Source organism: Silurus meridionalis, chromosome 2, assembly GCF_014805685.1.
Source record: "Silurus meridionalis isolate SWU-2019-XX chromosome 2, ASM1480568v1, whole genome shotgun sequence".
NCBI lineage: Eukaryota > Metazoa > Chordata > Actinopteri > Siluriformes > Siluridae > Silurus > Silurus meridionalis.
This window is the reverse complement of record NC_060885.1, coordinates 21,022,201-21,048,498: the sequence shown is the minus strand read 5'-3', so window position 1 is coordinate 21,048,498 and position 26,298 is coordinate 21,022,201. Positions and strand designations below refer to the sequence as shown.

Here is a 26,298-nt window from a genome sequence, read left to right as displayed (position 1 = left end):
GTGTGTGTGTGTGTGTGTGTGTGTCGTGAGTACAAATATAGTGTTATGATGTGTGTGAGGTGTTCAAGAGAGTCGTGATATTGTTGTAGCAGTTTGTGTACACAATGTTGACTGAGGCGTAGGTGGAATGTCGCTGGCACTTTTCCTCAATGCGCACTTATCTCGCTGTTGTATTGGATCCTAATCAGGGTTAACCATTAAAATGGATCTTCTGTACCAAGTCCAGTAGTGTGTGTGTGTGTGTTTGCCGAGTGCGCGTGCTGGGCTTGTCAGCAGCAGTTGTGTCCCTGTGAGCCGTCAAAGTATTGAAAACTCAGACACCAGACAGTCTGCTGCTGTTGTGATCTTAATCAGATTGAGTTGTCATGCCTATAAAGCGATAATAAACTGTATAAAGGAGCGGCTTGTTATTGCTCGTGTGTTCCAGGAGTGAAATGTTTAGTGAGATCTCCAGGATGGACAAGAGACAGCATGTTTGTTCGAGGGTTGGACATGGATAAAGTCTGTAGTTCCTGCACTTCTTGGAGGAAGAGAGAGACAGGGTTTTAGGTGATGTTTTTTTTTGGAGAAGTGTGTATATGGAGGCTTTTTATCATGAGGACAGCTTTCCACATAGGAGACAAATCAATCACTATCTGTCCTCTGAACAATTACTTATTACATAAGTCTAGAAAGCTGCTTGCGTCTAAAGATGCACATACAGCAGATGTGTTTGTAGGTATCACTGATTTTCAACTGGAGAAAAGGCATTGCAGATAAACAGGCCCAGTCCTATGAGTGTATACGGTGAGGCAGTGAGTGATGTCTGCTCATCGTAGTAATGGCTGATGTTCCTATTTCCCCCTCCATCAACCGTTAATAGCATTATATAAAAGACGCTTATTCGTCCTGAAAGTGGGCCATTGAGCAAATAGAGGTGCAGGGTGTGTATCCAGTACTAAAGTTGAAGAATAAGCCTCTATGGGTTTTTTTTTTTTTTTATGTCCCCAAGTCCCTGATCGATTGCCAGAGTCAAAATTCCATAACCGAATTACCACTTAGAGGTAGAGGCTGTAATAAATACGCAGCTTTTATTGCATCTGTTTCAGAGTGCAACAGAAGCCTATCTGTCTGTTTCAAACCCACAAACGCACCAGCACACACTTGCACACACTTACACGCTCAGGGTCTCCTTCCTCTGAGTGTCCTTAAATAGATGAAACAACCATTCCTATCTAATTTCCCCTCGCTCAGTAAACCTGCGTCCATTGTGGATGCTACGCAAGAACGTGTAGCCGAATTCGTTCTCGTTCGCTTCTGTTCAAGCTGCTGTGATTGCATTTAGTTAATTACGTGTGCTTCGGCTCTTTGAGCTTATTTACGAGAACTTTTTCCCCCCATTTGAGCTGGATGGATTTTTTTTTTTTTTTCCATTTTCTTGTTACAATGAATTCTGATAAATGCAGTCTGTATAGAAGTTGTGTCCTGCTCAAGTTATAAGGTGGAAAACACCAAGGGTGGAGTTTCAACAGGACCAGGATTGCGTAACGCTGCTTACGTTTGCACACAGTTATCCAGCTTAAAAACATTCACAGAAGCACCTAAGTAGAATAAGTCATTTGAGTCCAATCTGAATTAAATAATTATCTGAATGAACAAGGTGGGTAATCCTTTTTTATTCCATTAAACAGAAGATTAATAGCAGCATTAACCTTTGGATTTGATAACTTTCACTTATATATATTGGAGCACACAATCCGCAAGGACTACATCTATCGATTACTTTAGTAATTAAGTGACCTACCGGTTATATGGTTGATTTCTCAAGTAATAAGATAAGCAGAGTTGTTGTTTTGTAAGGAATTGGTCGTGCAGGTTCAGTGTGACTTTTGTTATAATAACTGGAACAAATCGGGCTGAAGCTTTTTCTTTAGTGTTGCCATGTCTCGTGGCTTTGGCAGAAGTCTCACACTGTCATGCTTCGATTCAAGCCACAGAGCATCATAGCGGTGAACAGGTTTCGATGATATCTCAGGGCACATTTTAAACCACATTATGGTGGTAACTTTTGTGATGCGGCTCATGGTGGAAATGAAGTCTGGTGCCAGAGTGAGATCAGACAGTTCTGAGTAGGGATGCACCGAAATGAAAATTCTTGGCCGAAACCGAAAACCGAAAAAGGAGGAAAGCAAGGCCGAAAACCGAAACACCGAAAGAAATTATTGCAATTATTATTACCATTGCATTTATGTCTATGACTGTGTACTAACCTTACTGAAATCAAGGCATTTCAATTGCATAAATTAATATTAAAGTCTCAAAGAATTAATCAATTACAAATTATGAAAATATTTATTTATAGCACATTGCAACAATGCACAGGATAAAATTAATTAAAATTTAGTCTTAAATGTTTAACTTTAATGCACTCGTGTACATTAAATAATAATGTACAGGCCCTCTGGCCTGCTGAAAGGTTGTAAAATTAAATATGTTCTTTCATAAAAACAAAGTGCATTCAGAACATGTGCAACTGCTTGAAGATACAACAATACATCATCATCACTGGGAAACTTCCTGCCTTTTTAAAAAACGTCCGCCACAGACGGAGTGCGCATGCTCGGAGGGGTTTTGCTTTTCTGTGCGTTTGCGTTCCTCTGATATTCAGCATAGCGATCGGATGTTTGGATTTCAAATTAAACCCGACGTGCAGAAAGTTTTTGCAGACGAAATTTCTGCATTACATGTTTTGCAAATCGCTATCCGTGGGTCTTTCTCAGATATACTGAAATACGTCCACACCGCAGACATGTTGTTTTAGACAGGCACGTGCAGGCAGGGGTTTCTGTTTGCGTCATCACAACAAACTGTTTCGGCCGCGTTGTTTCGGTGATCAGAGTCTTTCGGCCGAAAACCGAAAATGCACTTTTGGGCCATTTTCGGCCGAAAATCTTCGGTAGCCGAATATTCGGTGCATCCCTAGTTCTGAGTATCCTATAGTCTAATAGGTTCACCGATCAGACATAACATTTAAAGCCGCTTACAGGTGACAGGAATAAAACTGATGACTGTTAGACAGCAAGTAAACAGTCAGCTCTCCAAGATGATATATTGTAAAATCCTCTCAGCAGAGTTGTAGGCTGATTTTATTTTACGTATGTAATCTAGCGTACCAGTGTAGATTAATTCATCGATAGAGACTCAAAGCACTTTTGTACAGGGCGAGGGCATCTGCTAAATGTAAATGTATTGGAAGGAAAATGGTAAGGCGTATGGATCTGAGCGTTTATTTATTACAAATTTATTTATTTATTTATTTATTTTGCAAGTGCTAAATGTGTGACAGCTAGATTAGTGGGTCAGAGCATCTCCAAAAAAATAAAGGTGAGTTGGGGTGTTAAAGGGACTCTGTTAACACTGTTAAAGTCCCATGGTATAATGATTCACATGGGGAGTAAAGGTTAACCCATTTGGTCCAATCCCACTGAGCAGCAACTGTAGCACAAAGCTGAAAGGATGATTCCGGCTATGATCGTAATATATCAGAACATACGCTGACCAGGCATAACTTTGACATTATAACCGGTGAAGTGAATCACTGATTATTTCTTCAGCATGGCACCAGTTAGTGGGTGGGATATATCAGACAGCAAGTGAACTGATTTTGTAGAGAATGTTGACGTGGTAGAGGCAGAAATAATTTGCAAGCTCTTCATGGGTCTGCAGTGGTCAGTATCTATGACAAGTGGTCAAAGGAACAGTGGTGATCGGCTACAGGCTCATTGATGCACGTGTGGAGGGAAGTCTGGCCCGTGTGGTCCGATCCAACAGATGAGCTCCTGTAGCTCAAATTGCTGAAAAAAGTTAATGCTGTTAATGCTCAACGGCTCAGGACTGTTTTGGAAGCAAAAAGGGACCAACACAATATAATGCTGGTGGTCATAAAGTTGTGCCTGGTCAGTGTAAAGTGCATCACGGCTCGCTGTGTAGCTGCAGACCAGTCAGGGTGCCTTTGCTGACTTCTGTGCACCACTAAAACACCTACATTTGGCACATGAGCATCAGACCTAGACCATGGAACAATGGAAGAAGGTGGCCTGGGCTCATGAGTCACGTTTGATATCACGCGGTGAGCCATTGTGTCACTTACATGGAGAAAAGATGGCACCAGGATGCACTATGGGAAGAAAGCAAGTGAGGCAGTGTGATGTTCTGCATGATGTCCTGCTGGGAAACCTTGGATCTTGGCATTCATGTGGATTTTACTTTGACACCCACCATCTACCATAATGACAGTAGCCTCTATCAAGATAACGCACTCTCGTACACTGCAGAAATTGTTCCGGAATAGATTCAGGAACATGACAGAGTTCACGGTTTGACCTTCTATTTCCCCAGATCTGATTTTGCTGGACAAACAAGTCTGAATCTACTGTATCTACTGCTAATGTATTTTTGCCACATACCACAGCACATTTTCAGAGGTCTTGTGCGGGCCCATAATGATTCTAGTTAGTTAAATACTTGCTAGCTAGCATTTCTTTCAATGGCCTCCTGTTTGTGTGGTAGGGGTTCTGTCAGTTTATCTCCTACAACCTTCTTTTTGTTGGTGTTGTACACTAGGGGTGTGTGTGTGTGTGTGTGTGTGTGTGTGTGTGTGTGTGTGTCTGTATATATATGATTCCAAAAGACCTTCATTCTCCCTGTACGGTTGATTCTTATAATCTATCTCTAATCGAAAGCTTATTGGCTCAGTGTGCAACAGCAGTTTGTGCGTTCTGCTGTATAGATCGATCGTGCACGTACCCGATTAAATGAAGCATCAAATCAGCGTAAATTGCCGAATTATTTAGAAATTGTATTAATCAGTTTTAGCAGAATTGTTTTAGCTTCATTCTGAAAATGTGTGTTTAAGTCATGATTGTGAAAACAGTGCAGGTTATGTGTTTTCATCCTAAAATTATTTTAGGTCCAATGTTGGGTACGAATTAACCTTTTTCAAGAACAAACATAATATATAACATTGTTCTTGTGAATTGTTTATCATAATTCTGTAACAGTGCACAATGTACACATTTCATGTTGCTTTCAACTACCAGATCTAGTTTTGCATCTGACTAAGCAAATAATTAATGCTGAGTAACTTTACTGTGTTTCAATCCTTCTTCTCGCTTTCCATTTAAAAGCGCACCCTCGATGGCACTTCGCTCGCTGAAACAGAAAGAATGTAAGACTCTCAGGCTTCACGTTAGCCAGTGATATAGACAGTGGAGAATTTGGGAATTGGAAACGAGACGCATCACAGCTGGCCACAAAGCTGCTGCTCATTTCGTTGCAGTGTACATTTCATCCTGACACACAACACTGCTGAGATGTTTGGCTTTTTCAGACTCCACACAGAGAAGATAATCAGCTTTGAATCTATTCACGACATCAATTGATTTGTGATATGAAGCCAGGGCCAGAGCTTTTACTGTTTTGCTTTTGTTTTCCGGCTCTCTACCACTACACACAGACGTCTTTTTTTTTTTTTTTTTTTTTTTTAAACCTTCAGTAAAGGAAAAAATACATATCACATTTGCCCTTATATGCTGTAAAGAAAAGTTGTTTGCCATTCAGGTATAAACTAATATTGAGTGTGAGAAAGCTAAAACGTATGTACATTTTATTGGTCCATTTCTCTGACTTTGTACCATGTTGTTGAGCTGTTATGCCTTAACACACGCTTGTCAACACATAACTGCTGTTTGTACCCTGATGGACTTGATATGCCCAAGGTTTTTTATTTATTTATTTATTTTTATATATATTTACTAATCTGCCTTAAAACAATAAAGCGATATAAACAATAAAGCGCTATCCAAATTATGTAAGAGCACTGCGGGTTAAATTACACAGCAGGTCATTTTCAGCTGAATGTTGCTCGTTGTTCTGTGCAGTGTTTTTGCCCTGTCCCTCTCAGGTGTGTTTACTGTGTGATTGTTATTGATGTGTTCACAGGCTAACTGGACCTTCTGGGTATCTGACAGATGGACCGGGGAACTACAAACACAAAACTAAGTGCACATGGCTCATAGAGGGACAGTGAGTTATGCTTCCTCTTCCTCTTCTTTTTTTTTTTTTTAAATCGTTTTTTTTTGTTTTATTTGGAAACGCAAACACACATAACCATGCAGTTGAGACAGAGGGTGTGATTTCTTTTGGAATACTCAAGCAATTGTGCCTAAATGTTAAAAGTAGACGTTTTTTTTTTTTATTGTGATAAATGCATAGCCTGCTGAAATGTACACTGACGCACAGTATATTTAATGTTATTTTTATGTTATTTATTAATGTTATTAAGATTATGTGAACACCTGAAACTTACTGGAATATTTATTCGATTTCATGAAGCAAAACAGTTTTGTTGCAGACCCCTCCAAGCCAACAGTCCCATCCTGCCACACTTTACACACACTAACACACTTCCTCATTCATACTTCTAAGCCTAGAACTTTTATCCAATCAGCAACTGTGGATGATTATTATATTTCATTTAATGCACAGAAATCCCTCAGTCTCCCTTTCTTCAATGTCCGTTCTGCAATTGATCAAACATTGCATAAAACAGAGCAACACTATTCCTCCTTAACCGTTGTGACATTGTGGACGTTCTGACGCATGTCCTCACGCTCAGCTGAAATAGAAGTAAAAAAAAATAGCGATGTCAGCAGGATGGCTCTGTCATAACTGAATGTTATTTGTCATGGTATGTACGAGGTGGTATCAAAAAGCTTCGAGATTAATGGTGCTAACTGGTGCTATTCTGACCACGTGAATTACCACATCTGCGATTTCCTCGTGGACCGCAAGTTAGTACAGAGTGCAAACATGAAATTCTGAAGAGACGTTCGACCATGACATACGGCGATGCTGCACCGAGTCGTTCTAAATGTTTTGCATGAACAATTCATATGATCTCACGTCCAGCACCCACCCTACTCACTAAATTTGACTACTGCGGACTTCGCCCTCTTTCCGAAGATGAAGATCCATCTTAAAGGTCGCTGTTTTGACACCATTCTGAAGATCCAGATTGAATAGCAGAAGTTGCTCTATATGGTTTGAAAAGATTTACAGGACACATTCCAGAAGTGTCCGGTACGCTGGGAGTGCTGTATTGCTGTGCAAGGGGACTATTTTGAAGGTGATAGTGTGTCTAAATAAAGTCCTAAAGTCTGACCAGTCTCAGATTTTGTAATACCCCCTTGTAGAGTGCAGTTGCATGGAATTGCATGTCTATTGTTTGTTATAGTGATTAGTTTGGTAATTTGGAAGGCTTGCTTGTGTAGCGTCTGACCCAAAAGTGATTCCCCCCATGAAATCGAATTTATAGCCCTATTAATCTTAGGTAAACACACAGACTTAAATATTTGCATGATCAAGATATCTTATAACTGAGAGTTGTGCAAGCTACCAAGCTAGACACTTTTCCCGATAATGTTGGTCTCTGTCTACTCAGCAATTTTTCCATTCAGGAGCTGCCTAAAATATACACATTTGTTCAACTTCATTCAGCTTGCAGATGAATTTCTGGGCAGCACTTCAGCATTCAGTACAACTTCCCCGGTATTGTGATGGTAGAACAAAATGTGCTGTACCCACAAATGCATGGGGGGAAAAAACAAAAAAGGAAATGAATTGAGGTCAGAGAACTGTTCACTTGATAATAAATGCTTGTCTCTACCCAAGTAGCTACTAGTAAAGATGGCTAGTATAGTCAATAACAAAAAGCATAATGTAAAAAAAAAAACAATGTTATTTGTTTATTCGTCGCAAGGTTTTTTGAGACATATTTGTTGTTTAACTTTTTAGGCAAGTGTGGGAAAATATTGTAAAAATGTGAATGCTTTAAAAAAAAAAAAAAAGGTCTGTTAATAGTTTATTTTTATAAATGAAGAAAATGGAAATTAAATGAACAGGAGATGGATGGATGGATGGATTGTTCGATCAATCGATCTAACAGTGTAGTGTGATGGTGGATGAAAAAAAGCTGGCCCTGATTGTGCTGGTTCTGGTGTGTATGTTCCTGTTTCTCCTTGTTGATGGAAGGAGGTTAAACAGTTTTTGGCTGGGTGTGAAAAGTCCTCGATGATAATGTGAGCTCTGCACAGACATCTGCTGTGGTGAAGGTCTTTAATGGCAAGTAGTTGGTTTTGACCACCCGTTGCAAGTCTTTGTGTTCACACACAGTGGAGCCTCCATACCATACAGTGATGAAGTTGGACAGGATGCTCTCGATGATGCAGCTGTGACAACTCATTATAATCCCTGGGAACAGGTGAGCTTTTTTAAGACTCTTTGAGAAGTACAGGTAGTGTTGTGCCTTCATAACCAGAGCTGATCTGGTGCCAGGACATATCATCAGAGATGTGAACTCTCAAGAACTTCAAGCTTGAGTCTGTCTCTTCCTCAGTTCAATTAATGTAGACTGGGAAGTGTCTCCTGCTGTTAGATTTCCATTGTTTTATCGTCGTTGCTGATCTGGCCAACCACGGTGATATGCACAGGAGCACAGTAATGGGTGAACAGAGAGTAGAGTAGAGTAGAGTAGAGTAGTGGGCTCAAAACACAGCCCTGTGGGATGCCGGTGTTCAGAATGAGGGTTGAGGACACCTTTTTGCTCAACAGATTGAGGTCTGTTGGTGAAAAAGTCCAGAATCTATCTGCAAGTGGAGGTGCAGATACCCACTGAAATTAGTGATTAGTACAGTGGGGAGGACTGTATTAAACGCAGAACTAAAGTCGATGAACAGCATTCTGATGTAGGTGGTGTTTTTATCCAGGTGGGTGAGGGCTGAATGAAGAGCAGTGGAAAGACTTCCTTTGTTTAACTGTTCGGGTGATAGGCAAACTGGTGTGGGTACAGTGTAGGTGGTACGCCCGCAGTGAGGTGATTCAGAAGCAGTTTCTCAAAGCACTTTCTAACAATAGGGGTGAGTGCAACTGGACAAAACTCATTCAGGCATTCTGCAGCTGAGTGCTTAGGCACTGGTATGATGGTTGTAGTCTTCAGGCATTTAGGAACCGTGGCTTGGGCCAGTGACAGCTTGAAAATGTCATTGAAGACCTGTGCCAGTTGTCCAACGCATGCTCTTAGAAATGTACAATGCAGTCACAACAATGGATGAGTAATCATCAAATACTCTAAATGTGCAGAGCAATGACTTTCAGTTACAGTAGAGTCTGTGCACCATGATTTGTTAACATAAATGCACAGACCACCACCCTTGCGCTTACCAGAGTCTACTGCCGCCCTGTCTGCCCGGCAACATTCCACTCTAAAGCTTGAGCTCAATGGCGCTGCTGGGAATGTTGTCATTGAGCCATGTTTACGTAAAAACCATGACATTACATTCCTTAATTCGCTTATGTGATGTTGTCCAGAGCAGCAGTTCATCCATATTGGTCACAGGAGATTGTACATTAGCAAGAATGCTTGCGAGAGTTGATGCAGGTTTAGCTACAGCCCAGCCCTAATGTCACCTCGTTTCCCCCTCCTTTGTGCCGACACTGGGGTCTCCGTGCCTGATGAGCTGGATTAGCGGTCCATTAGTTCAAAGTTTGTTAAATGTCCCTCTATGTAATTGTGACCGAGGTCTCAGCTGTATGAGATATGTGCTTGGCTATTCTGAGTGAATAAACTTGCAGTCACTCGCGAAATCTGGAGAGACGCCGGGCCTTGCGTTGTGCTGCCATTCTGGTTTAATACGTTTAGAAACGCAAATCAAATAATTATTTTATGTGACCACCCTTTGCCTGCAAAACAGAATCAGTTCTTCTATGTACACAGTTTTTGAAGGAACTTGGCAGGTAGGTTTTTCCAAACATCTTGGAGAACTAACCACAGATCTTCACCTGAGATCAGGACTCTGCGGGAGCCAACACAATTACTACAATGATTCTTGTTGTTCTCTGAAGATAGTTCTTAATGACATTGGCTGTATGTTTGGGGTTTCTGTGCTGCTTCAGAATATATTTATGGCAGATGCCTTCCTGATGGTATTGCATGCTAAATAAGTATCTGTCTGTATTTCGCAGCATCGAGGACACATTCAATCTTGACCATATCTTCAACTCCATTTGCTGAAATGCAGCCCCAAACATGCAAGGAACCTCCACCATGCTTCACTGTTGCCTATTGTACCGCTCTAAAGTCATTTGGCAAACAACTTTTTTGTTATAGCCAAATATAAATGGCTATAAAAAAATTACAAAAGTTTTTGATGCATCTTTCATAAACTACATTAAGTTTTCTTGGCAGACCACTGGGTCTTTTTTAACATTGCCCGTTTCTTTGTGCTTCAAAATACCTCAAACAGCACATCTTGAAACTCCAGTCTGCTTTGAAATTTTTTGCCTGGGAGAGACCTTGCTGATGCAGTATAAGTACCTTGTGTCTTGTTGCGGTGCTTAGTCTTGTCATGGTGTCTTCCACATGTATGTGTACATTTATGTAACTCAAAAAATTACTCACCCAAGTCATGTTTTTGCATGAGTAATCTATTCTATAGAAGGAATGCTGGAACCCACCCAACCACCTTCCCCCATTGTGGTTTTTCTGATTTCATGTCCACCTCCTTAGGTTTCCTTAGTGCTCAGAAAGGAAAATTCTGGTGCTACAGGATGCTGTGCCATTGCTGTGAAACACGAGTAGCATGTTTACATGAACTCAATCAATCGTTAAATTTTAGTGCCTCTGTGAGTAAGGAAGTTGAAATTGCCCAATTGTCCGCTTGCAGTGAGGGTGAACAAAGCTGTCCTAAACAAATGTATGACTAAATATATAAAAAGATTGAATGTGTGGATTGAGTCATGGATTCATATCCTGTGTTGCTTGAAACTCTTCAGTGATTCCTTACACATGAAACAAGTTTATGAAGACCAAGTGGTTTATGTTACAGTCAACAGTAGAACAGAAACTACTTGTTAAATCAGCCATTGTTGCTAGGTTCTTTTAACTTTGAATGCATTTGGTAGACTGATCTGATTCTTCTTCTTTCGGCTGCTCCCATTAGGGGTCGCCACAGCAGATCATCCATCTCCTTACCCCCTACCCTCTACATCTGCCTCTTTTAAACCAACTATCTGCATGTCTTCCCTCACCACATCCATAAACCGCCTCCTTGGCCTTCCTCTTTTTTCTCCCTCCTGGTGGCTCCATCCTCAGCATTCTCCTACCAATATACCCCATGTCCCTCCTCTGCACATTTCCAAACCATCTCAATCTCGCCTCCCTCACCTTGTCTCCAAAATGCCCTACATGCGCTGTCACTCTAATAAACTTGTTTCTAATCCTGTCCATCCTCCTCACTCCCAACGAAAACCTTAACATATTCAGCTCTGCTACCTCCAGCTCCACCTCCTGTCTTTTACTCAATGCCACTGTCTCTAAACCATACAACATCACAGGTCTCACCACAGTCCTATAAACTTTCCCTTTCACTCTTGCAGATACCCTTCTATAACAAATCACTCCTGTCACTCTTCTCCACCCACTCCACCCTGCCTGCACTCTTTTCTTCCCTTCTCTAACACACTCTCCATTACTTTGCAATGTTGAGCTCAGGTACCAGAACTCCTCCACCTTCTCCAGGCTCTTCTTAACTTGCTCCCTACTCTCACCACAAATCACAATATCATCTGCAAACATCATGGTCCATGGAGACTCCTGTCCTACCTCGTCTGTCAAACTGTCCATCACCACTGCAAACAGGAAAGGTCTCAGAGCCGATTCTTGAGGCAGTCCAACTTGAACCAGTGTGTCGTTCCTACTGCACACGTCACTGCTGTCACACTGTCCTCATACATGTCCAGCACCACCCTCTGAAGTATGACCTCTGTCATACTTCTCTGACACACCTGACTTTCCCATACAATACCACAACTCCTCTCTCGGCCGCCTGTCGTACACTTTCTCCAAATCCACAAACACACAATGCAACTCCTTCTGACCTTTTCTATACTTGTCAATCAACATTCTCAAAGCAAATAATGCGTCCGTAGTGCGCTTCTTCAGCATGATACTGTATTGTTGCTCACAGATGGTCACCTCTTCTCACAGCCTGGCTTCTACTACTCTTTTCCATAACTTCATGGTGTGCCTGATCAACTTTATTCCTCTGTAGTTACTGCAGTTCTGCACATCCCCCTCCCTTATTCTTAAAGATCGGTACCAGCACACTCCTTCACCATTCCTCAGGCATCTTCTAGCCTTCCAGAATCTTATTAATAAATCTGGTTTAAAAACTCCACTGCCATCTTTTCTAAACATCTTTATGCTTTTACTGGTATGTCATCTGGTCCTACCCACTTACCACTCTTCATCCTCTGAATAGCTGCTCTCACTTCCTCCTTACTAATCCTATCCACTTCCTGATTCACCATCTCCACACCATCCAACCTTCTCTCTCTCTCTCTCTCTCTCTCTCTCTCTCTCTCTCTCTCTCTCTCTCTCATTTTCTTCATTCTTCAGCTGCTCAAAATACTCCCTCCATCTGCTCAACACACTCTCCTCACTAGTCAGCACACATTTATCTGCATCCTTTATTGTTCAAACTTGCTGCACATCCTTCCCTGCTCGGTCCCTCTGCCTCGCTAATGTCTGACCTTTTCCATGAATCTCACACTACAGTCTTCCTCCTTCAGTTTCCACCATCTTATTCTTCTTTCAGTCCTCACGCTCCTCCTTTTCTTCTTCACCTCCAAAGCCATCCTACAGACCACCATCTGATGCTGTCTATCTCTTTTAGGTTGCATCTCCTGCACAGAACATAGTTCACCTGTGTGCTGCTTTTTCCACTCTTATGTCACCCTATGCGCCTCCTTCTTCATAAAATAAGTGTTTACCACTGCCATTTCTATCCTTTTGGCAAAATCTACCACCATCTGCTCTTTTACATTCCTCTCCTTTAGGCCATACCTACCCATCACCTCCTCATCACCTCCGTTCCCTTCACCTACATGCCCATTAAAGTCTGCCCCAATCACCAATCTTTCTTTCCAAGGTACACCTTTTACCACTTTATCTAACTCACTCCAGAATTATTCCTTTTCCTCCATTCTCGCAACCCACTTGTGGAGCATAGGCGCTGATGACATTTATCATCACTCTTTCAACTTCCAGCTTCACATTCATCACCCTATCAGAAACTCTTTACCTCGACCATACTCTTAATTCACGATTACACCTACACCAATTTTCTTTCCATCCACACCATGATAGAACAGTTCTCTGCTGTCTCTGTAGATGTCTTTCTCCTCTCCCTCTCTGCCTTTGGCCAAAAGTTGCCGGGTATGGAATGAAGGTTTGTGATCAGCATATTTGATTTGGCACGTTTCATGCTGGATGCCCTTCCTAATGCAACCCTCCCCATTTATCTGGGCTTGGGACCCTCACTAAGAGTGCACTGACTTGTGCAACCCTAATGGCTGAGTTGGTAGACTTGATATGATTAATAATAATTAAGAAAGTGTTGCTCCATGTCACTATGGTAAAGTCAGTATTAAAGTCAAATACCTCACTCTCCAAATCAGATTGGACATGATGAATTCTATTTCATAAACCTTGTGAAGCCTTACCTAAAATATAATACACTGCCTGTCCACAAAAAAAAGTCACTTCCTGGATTTAACTAAGCAAAAAGGTAAGCGCCTCCCATTACTGCCTGAATGATTGTTTCAGCTGGCAACAAGTAATTTAACCCTAACTGATGCAGTGAGTAGCTTATTATTACTTAAACAACCATGTCGGAAGACACGTCCTGAGGTCGTGGAAAAGATGTTAATCTGTCAAATAAATGGCATCAATCAAGCACAGAAAACATCTAAGGAGATTGCTGAAACTATTAAAGCTGCAAAAGATCTTGAATGATTGTGATCGGCGATCACTTAAACGTTTGGTGAAATCAAATCGTAAAAAAACAACAGTAGGACACACGGCTATGTTTAATAGTGCTCAAGGTATTGTGCCTAAACAGCTGTGTTGCCTTAAGAAAACCTCTTATCATTGAGGCTAATTGGAAAAAAAGGATTCAGTTTTGCTTGGGAGCATAATGATTGGACTCTGGAGCAATAAAAGAAGGTCGTGTGGTCTGATGAGTCCAGATTTACCCTGTCCCAGAGTGATGGGTGCAGCAGGGTAAGAAAAGAGGCGAATGAACTGATGCACCCATCATGCCTAGTGCCTACCGTACAAGCCTGTGGGGGCAGTGCTATGATCCGGGGTTGCTGCAGTTGGTCAGGTCTACAGGAGGTTCAGCAACATGAATACCTGAATATACTGAATAACCAGGTTATTTCTTCAATGGATTTTTTCCTCCCTGATGGTACGGGAAAATTCCTAAATGGCAATGCCAGGATTCATTGGGCTCAATTTGTGAAAGACTGGTCCAGGGCGCATGAGGCATTATTTTCACACATGGATTGGCCAACTCAGAGTCCAAACCTTCACCACATTAAGAATCTTTGTGATGTGCTGAGGGAGACTTTGCGCAGAGGTCTGACTCTCCCTTCATCAATACAAGATCTTGGTGAAAAATTACTGCAACATTGGACAGGAATAAATGTTGTGACACTGCAGAAGCTTATCAAACAATGCCACAGTGAATACCCATCATAATCAAAGCTAAAGGCGGTCTAATGAAATATTAGTGTGTGTGACTTTTATTTTGGTCGGGCAACATATAATGACAATATACACTTCATACTATTTCCTGAAAATTGTTACAGACACAGGCCAATGTAAAAGGGCATCTTGGTTTTTATAGGGTTATCCAATTAAAAAAAAAAGTAATCCCAATTTAAAACTACTTTTACTAGTTAAAAAAAAGAAACACTAGCTCCATGATTAGCTTCCATACCAGTTTTTTGCTCCTCACTGCTTTTCCAAAACCTGACCTTAACACCTGACCTCATCTTTTTCCATCTAATAGCTAATAAACCCCCAAGCGTCGTATTTTTGTTTTGGTTTTTTGGTTCTTATATAAATGTTTAGTCTTTTCTACTCTAATAAAGTCACCTGAGTATAGCTTTTTACACACACTTAAAAACTCCTCTAAACAAGAGAGCATTGACTACATGTTGTACATTTAACTAAGACTTGAAGGTTGGATGATCTTTCCTTCTACAGATTGTACATAGTTTAAATCTAATTGGAAGAATGTTTTCGAGGAAGGGACAGGGTCAGAGTGCGCTTGGCTTTAGTGCATTACCTGAGAGCGAGTTTGTCTTAAATGAGGAAAATGTGAGTTTGCTGATGCAGATAAAGTTCTACACATCTCTACAGGTTCCAGTAGAAAGGAGTCATTGAGCACTTGAATGGCAGAATTGTAATGAAGTTGGCCATTTGCTTTACATCTGAACTTAACTGCCAGACAAAAAGTTGATAAATCAAGTCAGAACGGGAAATCATTTCATCGCACTTACACAGCGACCCAGTCTACCCAGAGGGCCAATAAAAGTCAGTATCGGTCCTTAACAAGAGAATACAGCTCGAAGAAAATGTACTTAGAGCGGTGCAGACATTTTTATCTTAATGTAAAACAAACCCCGCTTTTCACTTGCACCTCTACTCTATCCCAGAGTAGGTAATAAAGTAGCTAGCTAGTGCACTTCTAGCCATTATTGAAAAGAAATGGCCAGTAAAAAACCCACGCTCATACAGCTGTACTAAATGCTGTACATACGATGTATATATTGTAAAATTATATAACACTTATTCTCTACACATATTGTGCTTTACATAGTTTTCACTAATATTATACACACACACACACACACACACACACACACACACACACACACACACAATATACTTATTGTCCTTGCATATCAGTTTTTCACATTTTCACTGCTATAGCCTTAAAACAATTTTAAGCTGCTGCTATTGATTATTTTAGTAATTGAATAGTCTAGTGAATAATCCATCAATTAATTGAGTAATACTAAATAATACTAAATTAGACTGGTCTCTTAAAATGAACAGGTAATTTGTTTTCTTTTTAGAGAAATTTACACTTTTATTGCTGTAATTGGTGAAAACTAAACCCATTTAGTGCATTTAATTTGCCATATTACATCCAAAATACAAATACAGTTGCATTCGAAAAGTCCCTTTGCAGTGGCCATGTAGGGTAAGTTATGGGAAACTATCTGTTTAATGAAACTCATTATTCTCACTCATTTATTGATTTATTATTCATCTCTCACAGTATCGTCCCTCTAAAGCAAGTTGCTCAATATTGCCAGTATTCATAATTACCAGGATTTGAGTCAGAGGTTTCTTTTTTTTTTGGTAAATATGGTACATATAGTTTTAACCATATAGGGCCCAAATGATAGACATTGTTGAGACATTATCAACTGTTAACCTGAAACATCATGTCAAATTCACCTGAAAGCATAGAGCAAACTTTGTATACCAAAGTTTCTTTTACACTGGAAATTTGTAATGTTAATACCCCAGAATGTCCGTGAACTGAATTCGGTTAACAGGAATGGGATCAGCCGCTACAGAGAGCATTAATTTGAGGTTATTTTAAGCAAGAGAAGTTCCCCCTATAATTTAAATGTAAGTCTCACTTTATCAGGATAATTATAAAGGCATTCGCAAGTACACACCGTTCGAGGGCACCGAGGTTGCTGGCAGTTTTCAGGGTTGTAATTAAATATTGAATCATACAGAATGTTTTAAGAAACAAGATTAAAAGTAATATCGAAGAACTGTATTAATTACTACTTTTAAGCTGACTCAGGAGCCAAGCAAGCAGCTTTCTCGCTGAACGCATAATGCTGTGGAACATAACTCGGCCCAGTCTAACCAGACTAGCCCACACAACTAAAAAAAAACCTTCACACTCTGTCTTTTTCCTGTGTGTTTGCAGGTCAAACTCTATTCTGAGGCTGCGCTTTGAGCACTTTGCCACCGAGTGCAGTTGGGACCACCTATATGTCTATGATGGAGACTCCATATATTCTCCTCTTCTGGCTGCATTCAGGTACTGGAGGATATTTGTGTAACTGGGTGTGGGTGTTTCCACACGTCTGTCTGTGTGGAGAAGCCATAACCAAATAAGCAGAGCACTCAGCAATGACTAGCAGATCAATGATGCGCTTAAGTACGGAACTGGAGAAACCATTTTCTCTCTCTGTCTGTCTCGCTCCCTCTCTCAAACACACACACACACACACACACACACACACACACACACACACACACACACACACACACACACACATCTGAATTATTGCCACCTTTAATATGTTTAAAAATGTTCAAGTGAAGTGAATGCATGTGAAGAAAACGACAAACCAACACGCATGCTATTTTGAACAAATCCATCACAATGACTCTTGCGTTTAGTTCTTTGTGCAGCCTCTTTGCCAACATAGCACTGAGTTTCCTATAATGCCTGATGAGATTGAAGTGAGCATGCAATCCAGGCCAAGTAATGTGATAGCACTTCTTAATAAACATCCTTCAGGTCCTAGGTCCTTTCAGTGTGCGATGAAATCGGAGGTTTTTTCTTTTTCATAACTTAAATAAAAAAAGGGAAAACGCGTCCAAATATCTTTGTAAAATGCACATAGCATGTAATCAACCTGTACTTTTGTTGTTTAATATCGTTTGTCAGGTTGCATCATTTTTTATTACTGCAAGAGTTTAATCTTAAAGAGACGTTCAAGATAAAACTAATAAAGAACTGCTTAGAATTATCCTCCACATCGAGGGGTGATGTGGATAATATTAGTGCTCTCACGTTTCAGCGGTCTGATCATTCCCGAGCACTACAGCAACGAAACGGTTCCAGAGGTGGTGGCTGAATCAGGCTATGCGCTCCTCCACTTCTTCAGCGACGCAGCCTACAACCTTACTGGCTTCAACATTTCCTACAGGTGAGCAGAATGGGATAAATCTTACAACAAAATCCAGCAGATTGGTGCTTGTATAATTATAAAGCTGTGTACCTTTAGAAAATAATGAATGTGAATAATGAAAGATCTTATCTGTTGTTTATAAGTAACTGACAGTTCAGTCATCTTCTCTTATTTCTGTAAGAAACTAGTATATGAAGTAAGGAAATCTTGGTCATAAACACATAACCCAAAAGTAATGGCTTTTAGCTCACTTAAAATAGTTTGGCAAGTATGTGTTTTCTATCTGTACTTTGATGTGTAGAGAGAAAAAGGGGAACATATAGACACTGCTCTCAAAAGTATTGGAATGTCAAGACCCTTTTATTTATTTTATTTTTTTTAATGTATATATTCAGACATCTGCGTTTGATATCAAAAGATGATCAGGCAATAATCCAGAATTTCATCATTAATTTCCTGTGATGTAAATGTGAGATAATGACTCTTTGTGAAGACATAAATTTTTTAGATTTTTTTAAACGACAGGGGTTTTGTGTTGCCCAGGTGTGCAGTGTTAGATTAGTTGTTTAAACAATTAATAACTTTGAATGTCCCCTCTTCTTTGAGTATCTGGTCTTTCCTGGCGAAAGTGAGCTGTTCAAACTACTATGAAAACTGGGAGAAATCAGTGAAAGCCATTGCACAAACATCGGGCCTAGTCAATAGAACAATTCGTAAAAAGAAAGAACCCACTGGTGCATTTACAGGTCAGTCAAGTAATGTAACCCATGATGGTAGCAGCAGAACGAATGCTGCAGTCTACACAACTCCACACAAACTTCATCAGGGGAAAACTGAAAGACTGACCCAGTCAATCAGCAGACCTTAAACCAGTTGAGTCCGTATTTCATCTCCTGATGACCTTGACCTCCTGAAAAAGCAAAAGAACAATGCAAAAGCTTATTGATAACCATTGGGCCACCTGTTTGTTGCAGTTATTGCAGGCAAGGGATTATTCCCCAATATTGAATGCCATTTACTTTATTTTGCTGTAAGACAATCTGTTCCATGTTCTAAGTAAGTTCACACATCTAGATGCAAATATCAGAGGATGAAAGCTGAAATTCTGATTTATTTCTTCCCCTATTGTCTTTATTGTTTATCTTTGGATGTCTTCAGTGTATAGCGCAAACAAAAAACGAATTAGTTCTGCTGTTCCAATACTTTCAGCAGGGGTCTCTAGACTTGATGGATTTGGCATCTTGGTTTAATGAGGTCCGTGATGGCGAATTCTGGTGCTTATTGGTGCAGTTTCTATAGTGACTACATTCACGGTAGACCTCCTTCTCCCCAAAGGAGCACAGTGGAGTGCGATATCAAAAGAACATCAAACAGAACTTCTGCATAAGCTCATTCTCTATACATACACACGTTTATGCGTGCACACCCTTCAGACGCTCCTCCATTATACACGCAAAAAACAAGGCTTACCGAAGGACATCAAACAGCTTGCCTGGTTCTCTCTCCCTCTGCTACACACAGTTGTGCGTGCGCACACACATGCGCACACACACAACGTGAGCTGTGTTCCGCTCTTGAGGAGAGTGAGCTGCCTACTAATGGGGCAGCGGTAATGCCAGCTCAGGTTTAAATGCAGTCTAATGTTAGCAGATTAACACTATATTTTGTTGATTTCTCAGCTGAATCTAAGGATATTTAATAAAGTGTTTAATCACTAACATGATGGCGACACCATGTCTCAGAAGTTCTCTAATGTAGCTCATTTGAAAGCGAATCATGATTAAAGCTCATGATTAAACTGAAATAATACACAGCTTTGAGTGTGTGCGCATGTGTCTGCGATAAGTGTAGTGGTTGTGGTTACTGATAAGGAAATGGGGGTTCTTGCTCTAAATTAGAATATAATGCCTTAGCTGCTGTACTCAGATACATAAATGAACATTAGCATCAGACGGTATAATGTAGCACTCTAAATACCAAGCCTTTGATAGACAAGTGTAGATATTAGGGTTTTTTTCTGAGATAATGAATACATACATGCTACTAAAATAGCGCAAAACCCTTTCCCTGCAATCTGGATATTAATACAGTCTTTCTGTCTCTTTTACCTTTCCCCTTCCTTAGGATAAATATGTGTCCTAATAACTGCTCAGACCACGGCGTGTGTCATCTGGCTAACTCCAGTGATGTGGTACAGTGTGAATGTGAAGAGGGCTGGAAAGGAGACGCGTGTGATGTCCCATACTGTGTCTCGAACTGCAGTTTCCCCATGCTTGGTCAGTGCCAAATGAGCGACAAGAGCTGCCTCTGCAACCCTGGCTGGCAAGGTGGGCCAATTCTGTTTGCATCAGCAAATCAAACAATAATATTCCCAGGGTAACATAAATTCTGTTGTACTTTAGTTAATGGTAGGTTCCATTACTGCATTTCAATAAAGTGTCGGTTTGCTCCTGACTCCTGGATTCAGAGCAATAACTGTACAATATATAGAGTCTGTGCCGTAGACTGGTATGTATTACACACTCTACTCTCTTTGGGTTCTCGAATAGCTCTGGGGTTTCTTTTTTATTATTTTTTTTTTTTTTTTTTTTTTATCTATTTTCTAATTTTCTTCATCCAGCTGTTGTCTCGCATATCAGATCTTTAGCAGATGCCCTTATCCAGAAAGACATACAAAAATGCTTTGAAGTCTCCATCAATGAATAAATCTACACTGGTTCACTAGGTTGCAAACTTAGGATACCATCAGCCTAAAAACTCTGTTGAGAGGAATTGCAGCAGACATTTTATTTTAAATGCATAAAGACATAAACAGGAAAAATAAGTACTAGTTCAAGGGTTTCAGGAAGAGGTAGGTCTTCACCCGTCGTTTGAAATTAGGCAGTGACTCGGCTGTTTGGACATGTAGGAGAAGTTCATTCCACCACATCGGTGCCAGAACAGAAAAGATTCTTATACCTAACTCTTACTCTGAGAGAAGGTGGGACCAGCACCTTTAGCATTTGCTAGATAGTCTAGTGCCATCTGCTAACGTAACCACAAACTCCAGACTTGAAAAGAATGAGGCTGTCATTTCAACCGAACTCTTACCAGAGCCTGTCACCAGACTCGCTAAAATATTCTTATAATATTGAAATATTATTATATTAGTTTATATTATTATAAACTGCTAGTGGTTTTTAATTGCAAAATGCCTGATCTTGCTTTCTAACGTGAAGTGTTTAAGCAGATTTTGTTTTTTTGTTGTTTATGCTGGTGCTGTGTTCATTTTGCATTGTAAATGGAAATTTTGCAAAAAGTTATCTCATTTTTGCTTTGCATGCATAATAGAATAAAAACAAAAACACCACCATGTTTCTTTTTGCTCTGTCATAAAAACTCATAAAAGCTATTTTATCGACACTTTTACAGCTCTGGAACTAAGTGACTATTGGTACTATTCCATTATAATAAAACATTAATGCAGCATTTTGAATTGGTGTTGCAGTACAAAAACAGAGAACTGTAAAGAGTCATGTTACCCACAAGACAGATATAACTTTAGTTATAGGAGTGTTTAGATTTGTTTATTTTTTTATCTAGTATTTGATTTAGCTTTGTTGATATGCAGATGCTGTACATTGAGATGTTAGTTATAAACATTATCAACAAGTTATACACAGAAAAGGAATACTTTTACTAATCTCTTCAATGTGCCAATGTTAAATTGACTTTGAAGGAAGTGAAAGTACCAAGCTGGTGAGTTAAAATTGAAAACTGATTGGATGTTTTGGGGGGTTTCTACGCAGGGAATTACACAAGTTCTTGCAGCATAAACCAGTGCAATATGGATTTTCCGTGTGTGATTTATCAGGAAAGCTTAAAAAAAAAAAAAAAAAAAAAAGCAAGTATTTCCCTTTAAGGTTTAATGAGAGTATAGGATTATGTAATATTACTGTGAGTGCAGCAGGAAACCACAACATGGTAGATGTTTGTTTTCAAATCACTTCTTTACTTTACAAAGGGCCAACATTCTTACTGTTGATCTGTAAAGAGCACACAAAAAAAGAGATTTTATATTTATCGTTTGGTAAAATCAAAACTGGGCTTCAGTGTATAATTACATTTTAATTAAGAGATTTATTTTACATTTAGATCCAGTTAATGAGTTAATAAACTCTTGAATAAATTTTTATATTTATAAACTTCTTTCATATTATAAAGCTGAAAGACATCAGCTAAGCAATTTATTTCTATATCTCTGTGTGTGTGTGTGTGTGTGTGTGTGTGTGTGTGTGTGTGTGTGTGTTTTAGGCCCTGATTGTTCAATATCAATACCTGCTAATGTTTCCTTTTGGACACATGAAGAGTTCAGTGAACAAAGCCTGGCCCGGGCATCCCATAAGGCTGTGATGCATGAAGATGTCATGTGGGTGATCGGTGGTCACGTGTTCAACTACACAAAGTACCAGTTGGTGACGGCGTGAGTCTCAACGCACACATAAAAAACCCTGACACATTTATATCCAATTGTATAGGGTTGCAGAAGCTTTCCATGGGAATTACAGGGAATTAAGGAGAATAAACTGGGAATCTACACAATTGCAGGTTAGCCTATAACAGGCAACTTAAATGTATTTGGGAAAATAATCTTGCAGGATAATCTTGGTTTAAGCAACCAGATTTAATGTGCTGTGTGCATCAATCAATCAATAAATGTTCAACTTACAATTGAATCAGTCATTTTCTTAAATCTGTATGTTTGCCTGCCTGTTAGCTTCTGACCAAAACAAAATGTTCATATTTATGTTTGTATATGATATAGTTTATATCAATTTCCCCCAATTTCTACTGAATTCCTATAAATTCCCATAAATTCCTGGTAAGTTTCCAACTTCCAAAAGTTCCTATGGAAAGATTCGGAAAATCTACTGGACATTTTCCTCTCCTTTGCACCCATAGTATTTGTATAATTATTTACTTTTCTCTCCATGTCTCTGTCTTTTTCTGTGTCTTAGATTTAATATCTCCTCTCAGAGCTGGATGTCTCTGAATCGTACGGCCAACATTGTTACTGCACGCTACGGTCATTCTCTGGCTGTGCACGAGGTGTGTGTGCGTGTGCGTGTGCGTGTGTGTGCCTAGACTTATTCATGCAAGATGCTGTAAGTGCTAAAATCACTTTTTAAATATAGAGTTTCTGTTTTTCCTCTGTGTGTGTGTGTGATTCCCTCAGGATAAGATTTATATGTATGGTGGAAAGATTGATTCCACTGGGAATGTGACGTCTGAGCTGTGGGTGTTTCACACAAAGAATCAATCGTGGGAGCTGCTGAACCCACGAGCTAAAGAGCAGTACGCAGTGGTGGGTCACTCTGCACACATTGTTCACCTCCAGCCTGATAAAACGGAGCCAGTTATGCTCGTCATCTTCGGTCACTGCCCTCTCTATGGATACATCAGCCAAGTGCAGCAGTACAACATCGGTTAGCAGCCCACCCATTTTCTTACATTGCACAAATTCATATAACACTGATCTAAACTTGACTCTTGGGGAAAGCATTTAGAAAGCACACGCATTGTTTATTTCCTGTGTTTTGTCTGCAAAACCCGTGTTTTTTTTCGATGCTCTCCATCACATCGTCTGCACCTGCTGATTCTGCATTTGTTCATATGTACCCCGTGCTGGGTCGCATCATTTTTGGGCTGCCTTCCCCCTGTCGGTTTGAAGCGGGAACGTTAAGAAAATGCTGAAGAGACAAAAGAAATTGAAGGCGAAATTGTGGGAGACTGAGTAGTTAGTGCCTACAAGCATTTGTTTTGAGGTTAAATGCAACTGGCATGATAGAGTTTAAAGCCCTCAAATCTCAATTAAATCCAACAACAAGCTTTATGCTAGCAATTATGTTATAAAGGCTAGATTCGAGGTACTCTGGTAGGTTACTAGAGCTGGGCAATAAAGCTGAATTTCTTTATATCTGCAAAGGTTACTATGGGTAAAGAGCCATTTGAACAAACATGGTAGTAAATGCAGTCAGCCCGCTTGAAGATAATGAAACCCTTCCTGGCTGTGTGTGTGTGTGTGTGTGTGTGTGTGTGTGTGTGTGTGTGTGTGTGATTTGTTCTTGATTCGATCAAGTTTTTAAACATTTGCCTACTATAGGGAAGCGGAATCAATCCAGTTTGTAATCAGATACCGGCTGCCAAAAAATGCCTGCAAGGCTCTTGTGCCATCTCATGGTAAAAAAAAAAACAGAGGACAGAATGGCCTACTGAAAAAAAAAAAGTAATGTAAGAATTAAAGCCAACAAAACTAATTGAATTAACTGTCGTTATTTCCCCACTGATGCTGACGTGAACAGGGATCAGTCGAGCGAAGAAATCTGGTCAGTTAAATGATGCGACGCAGACACTGACGTCGATGATGCTGAGAATAAACGCAATTTTTTGAATTTCCTTTGGCAAATGTTTAATTCTTTACAATGTTTGATTAGTTTAGATTGAATTAGATTCAACTTTATTATCCTTGTGCATTGAAATGCAGTAAGCATTTAACCCTAAGTGCATAAGTGGCCTATTTATAGTGAATAGCAATATGTTATAAGAGGGCATGGATTCATATGTACAGGGATGTGAGTGATTAATGTACAGAAGGTGCAGTAGGTAATTAAGATATGATGTGTGTGTGTATATAGTAATATACAGTATAACTGTGCAAAGATTGTGCAGAGGATAAGATGTCAAGATAACATGATTACTTGATAATATCAAGAATATAATCATGTAAAGCTCCGCTTGTTTCTGTTTGAAAAATGCTGATCCTCCTTTGAATAACTCATTTTTACTTGGATTCAGATGCCAAAAAATGTCATTTTGCCTGTTTTTTGTTTGAATTTTTTAAATAATTTTTAACATGGCAGTCGAGTTGCGTTTTACTACATGAAAAGCTTTAGCTTTGTTGACTTTTCCCTCTTTGTGCTGATATCATTGTGGAGAGGTGTGAATTGTTTGCTCAGTAGGCGTTTCAGCCTCGTCCCCTTTCTCCAGCCCTGCTAAACTAAACACAGTGACTAAATGCTCTATACACAAAACCCCAAGAGTGATAAAGATAAGATAAAACCGATATTCACTCACTTTTTTTTTTTTTTTTTCCCCACTATTCTTTTCTGTCTTATTCTTTATCAAGTGAACAACAGGTGGGGTGTTTTGGAGACGAGTGGAGCACTGGTTCATGGGGGCTATGGGCACAGCAGCGTTTATGATCCTCAAACACGTTCAATCTACATTCATGGTGGATACAAGGCCTTCAACTCTACAAAGTATGGTCTGGCTGGTGACCTGTATCGCTACGATATCGACAGTAACACGTGGTGAGTGTGCGAAAAACAAAACCCATCGTTGTAGTGGATTGTCCTGGATTTTAGGGGTTGGTAATATTGGTTGAAGATAGGGCTGGGCGATATGGCCAAAAATTAAAATTTCTTTTTTTTTTTTCCGGAAATGTTCAAGAATGGCAGATTCTCGATTTCAGTTATTTGGTAACAAACCACTGAAAAAGAACGTTGTATTTTTAGTGGGCATGCCATAAATAAAGTCAACATGGTGTAAATAAATCTAAAACAAATTCTCTAGTTAAACACCATAGCAGAAGATTCGAATGAAATATGAAAGCAAATATTAGGCAATTTGAATTAAACATGGAATATTGCTGAAATATTTAAATTATATATATATATATATATATATATATATATATATATATATATATATATATATATATGTATATGTATATGTATGTATGTGTGTGGTCGGACAATGTTTTTTCTGAAACATTGGTGGTAATGTGTCTGATTCGATGTGTGCGTCAACGTTTCTATAAAAAAACCCCGATACCTCGATTAAAAAATAAATAAATAAATAAATAAATAAATAAATAAATAAATAAATAAAAAATTTTAAAACGTAAATTCAAATAATTGAGGAAAAAGAAATTCGAATAAAATCGCTCAGCCCTAGTTGAAGTATAAAATTGCGAAGTATCTTTGTGTACACTTGTGTACTACCATTAAGCATTAAATATATGGGAATGTGTCCAAGCAGTCAGAGGTTATGTTTGTCCTGACCCATATGTAGAAATCGCTCTGTGCTTCTGGTTTATGCAATGATGTAACACTGATTTCAGGTCGATTCTGAGGGACAGTGGATCTTATCGCTACCTCCACACGGCTGTGCTGGTAGACGGGAACTTGCTAGTGTTTGGAGGAAACACCCACAACGACACATCGATGAGTTACGGGGCCAAGTGCTTCTCTTCTGACTTCATGGCCTACAACCTGGGTGAGTAACTTGATGCTGTTACTGGACCATGTTAGTTAACTCTTGCCATGTTTGATACCATTTCAAGTGAAGATTTAAGTAGGTGTC

At 39.6% G+C, this 26,298-nt stretch overlaps 1 protein-coding gene across 2 annotated transcripts in view; it reads left to right on the top strand.

The window, feature by feature from the left end:
- Positions 1-26,298, top strand: part of atrn (attractin) — a 59,958-nt gene that overhangs the window by 773 nt on the left and 32,887 nt on the right. For both annotated transcript variants that reach the window (XR_006927556.1, XM_046863239.1), the window contains exons 2-10: positions 5,980-6,063; positions 16,902-17,015; positions 17,785-17,913; positions 20,020-20,222; positions 22,189-22,357; positions 22,893-22,983; positions 23,111-23,360; positions 25,061-25,244; positions 26,057-26,211. Coding sequence is in view for 1 of the 2 variants with exons in the window: in XM_046863239.1 (XP_046719195.1) it covers positions 5,980-6,063; positions 16,902-17,015; positions 17,785-17,913; positions 20,020-20,222; positions 22,189-22,357; positions 22,893-22,983; positions 23,111-23,360; positions 25,061-25,244; positions 26,057-26,211 (1,379 nt within the window). In the remaining variant the exon portion in view is untranslated. The remainder of the gene's footprint in view (positions 1-5,979; positions 6,064-16,901; positions 17,016-17,784; positions 17,914-20,019; positions 20,223-22,188; positions 22,358-22,892; positions 22,984-23,110; positions 23,361-25,060; positions 25,245-26,056; positions 26,212-26,298) is intronic.